At 42.1% G+C, this 9,278-nt stretch overlaps 1 protein-coding gene across 3 annotated transcripts; it reads left to right on the forward strand.

Annotated features, from left to right (window-relative positions):
• The first annotated feature begins 1,052 nt into the window (after positions 1-1,052).
• On the forward strand, positions 1,053-7,335 carry CTXN3 (cortexin 3). 3 transcript variants are annotated; one of them, XM_033164669.1, is made up of 2 exons: positions 1,053-1,289; positions 6,422-7,335. In XM_033164669.1, exon 2 carries the CDS (start codon positions 6,469-6,471, stop codon positions 6,757-6,759), a length of 291 nt encoding a protein of 96 aa, XP_033020560.1. In that variant the 5' UTR covers positions 1,053-1,289; positions 6,422-6,468; the 3' UTR covers positions 6,760-7,335. The 3 variants fall into 3 exon arrangements, with proteins under 3 accessions (XP_033020560.1, XP_033020559.1, XP_033020561.1); XM_033164668.1 differs by lacking the exon at positions 1,053-1,289 and adding an exon at positions 1,625-2,079; XM_033164670.1 differs by lacking the exon at positions 1,053-1,289 and adding an exon at positions 2,126-2,234.
• The last annotated feature ends 1,943 nt before the right edge of the window (positions 7,336-9,278 follow it).

Consider the following 9,278-nt stretch of genomic DNA (forward strand, 5'->3'; position numbering starts at 1 on the left):
AGGCTTGTTCACATTACCATGGGAAGCAAGGACTCTAAATAGATGAAAATATAATTCTCTGCTGCCTTTTTCTTCGACACATAGTGAGCGCAAGCACACACCTCTGTCTGAACCTGTATTTGTCCCAGTGGCAACAAAAGTGTCTTTCGAACCAGAACTAACCCACCTCTGAATTCATCAACATCCATTTGCATCTCTTAAGGTTAGGATCCACCACTCTAGGTTTGCAAATGGAACCCTGTCTGCACCAGGTATTTTTTGCACTTGGCACCCGTGATCAATGAGAGTATGACCGTAGATTTTCCATTCACCTTTGCACCTAGAATTCACCACTGATTTCTGGTGGGATACTTCACCATCTCTTCTCATTTAGTATACCCACCTTTTGTGTTGGAAACTTTCAGCCAGATCTTAAGTATACCGTTCATTTTTTCAATCCACGTAACCTTCCCCTTAGTAAGCAGAACGTTTGAGTTGTTTAATGTCTTTTATCTCTATAGGATCCTCCAGGACAGATTGTACTAACCTTAGCTAGTTCGCCCTCATTTCTCCTCTACCCTGACCCTTTGCCTCCTTTTCCATGCTTGTTATTTCCCCCATATTTAAACAGCAACCTGAAGGGAATACAAAGTCTGGTGCTTTCCTTGAAGCCCATTTTAGGAGGGTTGAAGGAGAACCCAGTCCCAGGAAGGCTTCAAGGTAGCCGATGGATCTTGCTTAGCACGAACCCTGAGTTATTAACCTATGGGTTTTCCCTACGTCCCCAGCTGAAGAGGACGATTTGGTCTGTGACCGTTTAATAAAATTTGATTTGATTTGATTTGATTCCCTACGTCCTCTAATGAAGAAAAACTTATCCCTTCTGCAGAACTTAAGAGGTTCTATTGACAATCATGCCTCATGCATACATTCTGTTAAGTAGCGTAAACAGAAGAATAAATGATCAGTGGGCATGGAATGTTTGGAAAAAAACACAGGAAAACAGGGAGGAGGGAGAATCAGATGAATTGTCTTGGAAGGGGGCGACCTTACTGGCATTTTGAATGAAAGCAGTTTGCACACGGCAATCTTTTGTTGGAGTCCAGCCTTGTACAGAACATGCTGCACACCCTGGTCTGAAACAGCACATGTGATCCTTTAAAAGTCTCCAGATCAAAGCTTCATGGATGTGGCTCCTCTTTGCTGATAGATGCCGGGTGGCCGCGTTGTCAATATGTTTGGTCCTCCCCTGTGGAGAAAAAGCAGATCAAATCCAGCCAAAGAAACCTCCTAGGAACAGAAAGTGCAAGGTACCAGATTTATGAGAAAGAATAAAATGTGCCTTGATGAACAGCGTGGCATCTTAGTCACCAGGTTTATTTATCTTCTATCAGCCTGCAGTATTAACGTATAAGTTTTCCGCACAAGTCTTAATGAAGGAGTGTGTCTCAAAGTCACTGAGTGTAATGAATATTTCCATTGGCTAATGCAAGATTGCAAAGTGGCATCCGAAAGGCGGGTTACTGACAGCAATCAATAGAGCACAAAAGCGAGTAACGTGGGGAAATTTATTTCTTTGATTGTTTATTTGGAAAGATATGGGGAGTGCCCTGGGATTTTTTGATTTTTTAAAAAATGTATTTCTCTGTACTCCTTTTGAATGTTAATGTTTTCTGAAGATTGTTTCAGACAGGCTGTTAGGTTGCTGTTACTCACTGAAGCAGCAGCGAGCGAGGAGTTGCTGAGGCAGAATTAGCATCATGGCATGGGTCAAGAGGAAAGAGAGGATATGTCAGCTAATTACTGCCTAACACAATCAGGATTTGTGCGTGTGTGCTTTGGAGACCAAGACATCCTCGGGTTCTAAGCTTTTTGTCAATCCAGTTCCACAGCTTGGGCTGTTTGCCTAGTTTTCTTTATGCCTTGGAAGACTAGCAACGGAGAATGGGGACAAAACTACCTGTAACTGCTGCCGTAGAATGTGGGCTAAGTTTTCTCTCGACTGGACGGAGGTACTTCTATGACAAAAGCTGAACTCCCCAATTGCCTCTTTCAGCTTATGTGTATAACTTGATGTGAAACAAAGGCTCCCTGGAAACGGTAAATATTGCACAGAGGACTGCGTGTTCCTTTAAAAAAAAATCAACTGAGCAGATTTACTAAGAAACAAAGACATATTAGATCTAGAAGCATTAAGAAGAAATTAGAAATCAAAGTATATTTTTGAGCTATTGTTTATAGATTCAGAAATGATGGTGAGTTTTGGGGGGGACGTGTTTATTGTATGTGCTTTGTTTTACTGTAATCGACTAGTGCCTGGAAAAGCAAGCTTTAAACCGAAAATGTCTCTATCTTTTTTTTTTTTTAAACAACCCTTTGGTATTCATTGTGCTGCTAAGCCTATGGCTGCAATCCTAAGAATGCTTACTTGGGAGTAAACACCACTGAAGTCAGCGGAGCTTACTTCTGAATAAACAAGCACAGCATCAGGTCGCACATACCATAAAAATAGAGTTGTGTGCTGCATGGATAAAATCATACAGAATGACAGGTGGAATTTAAAAAGCAGCAGAACCCTTAAAAATACATTGAGCATTGTTAAGAAATTGTACAGTTTGTGATTTAGTTGACGTACTTTCTTTCTAGGGTATAATTGGAGTAACAGCTAACTCTGCAATTAAAGGTTTGTTCTCTACTAGCCATGCAAATGTTCAGTAATTTCTTCCTTCCAAACTATTCCAAAGTAGTTCTTGAGAAGTGTTCACATTTACTGTATTTATTTAAGAAATCATTATTTGCCTTTTGATTCTAAGGTCCCCAAGTTGGATGACCTATACTTTATAAAATAAATTGACTGTTCAGGGACTGAATTGCTGGAGGATTGTGATGACGTATCTCATCTCACGATACCTCAACAAAGTGAAATAAACAAGCCAGTGCTTCTTTCTTTCTTTCTTTCTTTCTTTCTTTCTTTCTTTCTTTCTTTCTTTCTTTCTTTCTTTCTTTCTTTCTAAAAAAACATGTTTAGGGGTACTGTCATTTCCCTACTCATATTGAAATACTGCCCCTCAATGGGGCCAAACTTAGATTCACAAAATGTTTAGGGGTGTGCGTACCCCTGCGTCCCTCCCCCCAGGAAAAAAGCACGGAAGAAAACTGTTTTTAACAAATTCTTCAGAGCCTAATGTCAGATACAGTACAGTTTGATTTAAAGTATCACTGCCTACAATGTATGGAATGACACTATAATTGGAACTCAGATACAAGCCTTCTTGTTTGTATCTTTAAAGTACCGTAAGAAAAAAGTGTGTCTTCCCTGATTTGGGGTGACTTGGGAGTCCCCTTTTGTCTTGACAGTCCCCTGCGCTCACAGGGCAGAATTGTGCTATTAAGCCAAGTGTTATTTTCTAGAAGGCACAGAGCCAAGTGTAAAACTGAAAAATTAAGCAAGGGGATTTGTGTTGTGGACCCAGCAGCACTTTCCCCTGTCCTGTGTGGTAAATGCGACCACTCTTAATCTATTCTAACACCTCAATCCTTATGGAACGCATCAACAACATGATAGGCTATTATATTATCACTGAGAATTAAAGAGTATGAGGATAGATGCAACGGTTCTAGTTTATGGTTTGATTTTAAAAAGAAAGATATCTGAATAGTAAAATAATAATAATAATAATTAAAAAAACAACCACCCAATTTGCATCCCAATTATACACGGCAATGTTTTATCCTCACAACACTGAGAAGTAGGTTAGGGTGAAAATTGAGGATTTGGTGAGCCAGCCAGTAAACGGGGAGCCACAGGTAGAAGCCTCTCTACATGGGCCAAATAGAATTTTGTCAAGATTGTTAGCTTGTACTGCTTGCCCGCCAAATGGACTGTTTTAAATTAGTTGTCTTTTTCTGCAGCTGGCAGTTCAATTTTGCTGCAAGGAAATATACAATGTTTTGAGAACTGTGTTGTATGGTTGTATATTACACACACACACACACACACACACACTATATATATATATATATATATATATATATATATATATATATATATATACATATATAATAATTGTGAGTTGGCCTGGGAAAGTTTTTTGATGTATGGGTTGCAAACAAAAATACAAACATACCACGTTTAACAGAAGGGTTCGGTTCAAATAGCTAGGAGCCACTTTTTTTACATTTACATTAACTCTGAAGGGCCAGGCTCCTGCATATTTTTCTCGCATTCTTACTTCATGTGTTCTTTTTAGACGCTTCTCTTTTAATGCCTTTTTATATAGCACTATGTAGGTCTGTACTCCAACTGTTCATCAGAATCCTTTGGGTCTCCTTACTCCCTTGTAGGCTTCCTCTCCCTTGTATAGTGTACAGTCATACCTCATGTTGTGTCCGCTTCAGGTTGCGTGTTTTCATCTTGTGTCCCGTGGCAACCCAGAAGTACCAGAATGGGTAACTTCCAGGTTTCGCCACTCACTCATGCGCAGAAGCGCCAAATCGCACCAAGCTCCTGCGCAGACACAGCGCTTCGAGTTGCGGGCTTTTTACGTTACAGGTGGGCCTCTGGAATGGATCCCATCCGTAACTCGAGATACCACTGTACTCTCTTTACTTTGGTTGAATCCCATCTTCCAGCTACCCCCATTATTTCTCTATCCATTATATTTCTACCCTACCCTCATCAGTGGACTCTTTTCTGCTTCTGGAATGGTTAATAATGCCACTACTGTTCTCATGGCAGATCGCTTCAGTTCATCTTGCTTTTCAAATTCCTGCTTCACAGAATTTGCTTTTACCTTGGCTGTACACGTAGCACGTAGTGGTTCAACCAGTCTATCCAGCCTCTGCAAAACTGCACTAGGACATAGGGTAGACATTCTCACCAGCATTAAAAATGTTAGCATCTTAATATCATAGTGATCCTTCAAACCATCTTCCACATGGTTTAGGAATTCAAAGATGTCTACCCTACCCTACCCTACCCTACCCTACCCTACCCTACCCTACCCTACCCTATACCACAGATCTCTGCTTCCTAATATCCCAGCTATGACCCATTGTACTTTACTCTTACTCCATCTGTAGAAGAGCATAAGACAAAGTCATGTTGGATCAAAAGCCCAGCTCTGCTTCCAATAGTAACCAGGGAGATAGATGCCAGATTTTTCTCATTTTCCACAATCCACACTGCTCTGGCCAGTGGTGTTTATCGAAACACTCAGAACAGGAGTTATGGCATTCTTCATTTTGCGTTACTAACACTGTTAATTCCACCAAATCCTTAAGAAAAGGCCAACCAAACAGCAAAATATACTGGGCTGAATCCTGCTCTCACGATGGGGGACGGATGGACAGATTTATTGCACCACCATAATACAAGCCCTTCCCTTGGCTCTTAGAAATATATTTTTGGACAAGGAACTACAGAGCGAGAAGAAGTCTGAGCAAATAACTCAAATAAGGAATTGCTTTCAAACTCAAAGTTCAAACACAATCCCTTTTATGCATTTGGAAGTCGCCTCTAAACATTTTTCAGGATTAGTCCTAACCAATTTTGCATTTCTGTATCGAAACTTTCAATTTTGTTAACTTCCAATTTGCCCTTTGCAAAACCTCATTTGTTACTTTAGTGGAATTAACTTTTGCTATCTTTCCTTATGCCAGGGCTGCCATATGTTCAGAATTTCCCAGACATAGCCAGGATTCGTCTGTCAAGAAACGGCGTCTGGGCTGAATTTTCGAGAACGGTTTAAAATGTCCGGGGAAACCTGGGAATATGGCAGCCCTTCTCAATGTCCATGTCCGGATTTTCACTTTCTGAAATATGGCAACCCTACCTTATGCACCCTGTAATATTAAAAATATGCAGCATGAATAAATTGTATTGTTATTGCTATGTTGGACACAAATGGGCAGAGTGGCCTCTCTTGTCTAGAACAATGGGGGGTTTATTGGGTTGTTTTTATTATGTATTTGGTGCTTTTAAATAGTGATTTTATGTTGTAAATGCCCTGAGACCTGCAGGTATAGGGCAGTATAGAAATTTAACTTAAAAGGTAATAAATAAACTCACTGGAATGTCCCCCAAATCACACCTATCTGCTAGGACTCGGGGTGAGAGCATTTCTGCCTGATCTAGGGTCACAATGAGCGTTCCCCACATCAAACGGGGTGCGCATGTTGCGAGGAGGCCCGTTGAATCACGGTGGCAGCTCCTGGCAGTTGGTCTGGCTTCACCTTCCCAGGTTGGGATACCTGTGGACTCCACCTACACTAGCAGCCGCCCAATCCTGGCTGGGGAGGTGTTGCCAGGGGGATTGGCCAGGTAGAGGGAGGGATTAGGCAGTACATACAATAGAAGAAATGCTTCTCTCTTTGTATCTTCAGAGCCTTGACATCCTACTCAAGACAGACTTATTTATACTTTCGTTTCTCATCGCTTCAGTTTCAGGTAGTGAAGGACCTGCAAATGATTCTTACCATGCCCTGATAATGAAAAGAAGAAGATTGTGGAATTCCTTTGTTTCTCTTTGCTGGAGAATGGATGGCGAGCCCTTCACCTCTGCTTTCTTCTCTTCTGGGAACATTCCCGCAGAAACCGGCATCACCCTGGAACAGAAAACAACCTTTGTCTTCGTTGTTTTATTATTCATATTCCTCGGCATCCTCATTGTCCGGTGTTTCCGAATTCTCCTTGACCCCTATAGGAGCATGCCAACCTCTACCTGGGCAGATGGACTCAACGGACTAGAGAAAGGACAATTTGATTATGCCCTGGCTTAAAAAACAAGGATGCAAAAACTGTATCGATAAGTCTCTGTCACGTGGAACACGTTTCTCGCACGGGCGAAAATATTAGGGCGTTGTTGTTTTTAGACAGCTGTAAGGCGGGTGTGGGGAATCTTTGGCCCTCCAGATGTTGGTGGACAACTTGGTCAATGGTTATGCTTGCTGGAGCTGTAGTTCATCAACATCTGGAGGGTCAAAATTTCCCCACAGCTGCTGATGGGAAACCAACAATTTCCTCCAAGAAGAAAAGATGGAACTTTTTCGTATGCAAAATTCAGCTTTGGGTATACAATGCACACAATATCTTTTAGCTCAGACAATACTTTGATTTGCAGCTGCCTTATTTCTAAAAGGAGACATCTCTTCCCTCTCTCTCCCCCTCACCTACCTCCAAACCTTTAATGAGCATATCCATATTTAAAAGCAAGCATGTGATTTTTGTGGCTTGTGTGTGGAAATTAGGTAAATGTTTTTCGAGCACAGTCAAAAATGTATTTCCACTCCACTTTTCCCTCTTACCAGAAAGGTAAAAGTTTCTCAGCAACCTTAATTAAAGATTGATAGCTTCAAGGGCTGATTTCAATGGAAAATACGGCTCACTCACAGTACAACCTTGATTAGGAAACCATGACTGAAATCATAGATATAAATCAGGAGTGCCTTTCCAAGTCTGAAGGTATATAATCTGCTTCGTTTCAAATTATGCTAGGTTCTTTTAGGTTTGTTTCATGTTGAGTCAGCTGTAGCAATTTTAGTGTGTGTATATATATATATATATATATATATATATATATATATATATATATATTGCATATCTGCTCCCAGTAGTGCTGTCTGGACAGAGTTTTAGGGCAGGAGTCCAGAGCCATACTCAACAGAATGAAGGCCCCCTAATGCAAAAGGGTTCGCTTACCCCCATTTTGAAGTAAGGGCTACTCCAAATATTGCATATTCATGATGATTTGTGCTTATTTGTGCTCAGAGGGATGTGTCCATTTGGTTCTTTCAGTTTCACATACTGGATCCCACCACATTAAGAGCTCATCCGAATCAGAAGTTGGTTCCATGGATGCAACCAACATTAGCAAGGAACAGACAATTCACAGCAGATGAGGCTTGTATGAAATACCCTCAGGAAGGCACAACTACAGCTCATACATTCAGATCCGTGCAATCGGTTTCCATTCACACTGTAGATCAGGGGCATAACGTGGGTTACTGTTGCCCGGGGCAGGGCAAGTGTTGCGCCACTCTGGTGGACTGGGCAGCAGTCAGTCCCTTTGCCAACCAGCATCTAACCAAGGGAGTCTTTCCTTACAAGCTAGCCCCAACCTGGGATCAGAGAAAGACATGAAACATGAAGCCAGGAGCACCACTGTCACCTTGCCCTCCTGTCCTTGCAGCACGGTGCTCTGGGCAATGCACATGGCTCCTGCAGTGCTTTCCTGCCGTCCTCTTCCTCCCTCTTCGGTGGGCAGTGGTGGCTCCCTCCCTCTCAGCCAGCCCAGTGGTGGAGCTTCACTGGCCACAAGGAGAAGGAGACACCACTGCCACCCCAGCCCTGAATGCCAGGCCTGGGTGCAGTTTGCCTCCTCACAGCTCCTGCCTCAATGAGGGAGCCTGTTGTGGGCATCCCTGGTTGCACCCCCTCAGAAAATTGTCCCCGGGGCCATGGCCCCCCATGCTACACCACTGCTGTAGGTTAACTGTGTGTTAAAGGGGAACACTTGCACAGCTCAGCTTAATTACCACAGCAGTTGCGAATCAGAGCGGAGCGTTCTTACCATTCAGTCTTCATTTCCTGGGCTTCCAGGGAGGTCGATGGGATACTGTGTACCTGGCCAGAAACTTAAGATTCAAATGCAACCTTACAGCACAATCTTAGACACGTTTACTTAGAAGCAAGTACCACTGAGCTCAATGGGATTTGCTCTGGATTAAAAGGGAGGACTGTAGCTCTAGGTAACTGCACAAACGCAAGGCTCTCATCTTGAATTAAGAATATTAATAGTTTCTACCTTTCTCACTGGACTTACACCGAACAGCACCAACAGATCTAAGTCCCCATTATTTAAAACTCAGCTCCTAAAATTCATGAGGGGAATAGGAGATTGAGGCACATGCACAACTGGCTGCCAACGGATTTTATTCTTGCCCCGGTCATAACTCTCCTTCTTCACGATGACCTTCCTGAACTGATGCTCCATCTTTCATTCTCCTCAACTTCCTCCAGTCTCTGGTCACCAGTGATTATATTCCACCCCCAGGTCCTGCAAGTCTGAATAATGCATGCCCCTCAACTTCCTAGAATAGCAGGCAAATCACTATGGCAATACATCTTCCTCCCTTCCTCCCTCTTTGTCAGGATTCAGAAAGAAAATCTATGGGTATTATAATTTCATTTATCATATAAATTCTAATAATGTAATATCCATGGTTTCTTCAGTGACAAAGGCTAAACGTTTAATGGATTTATTGGCATGCTTCATGTAAGTGGTGATTTAAATTCCAGA

Source organism: Lacerta agilis, chromosome 11 (assembly GCF_009819535.1).
Source record: "Lacerta agilis isolate rLacAgi1 chromosome 11, rLacAgi1.pri, whole genome shotgun sequence".
NCBI classification, from domain to species: domain Eukaryota; kingdom Metazoa; phylum Chordata; class Lepidosauria; order Squamata; family Lacertidae; genus Lacerta; species Lacerta agilis.

Coding starts and splice junctions, on each gene's coding strand:
- CTXN3 (XM_033164669.1), top strand. CDS start 6,469: ATGAAAAGAAGAAGATTGTGGAATTCCTTTGTTTCTCTTTGCTGGAGA.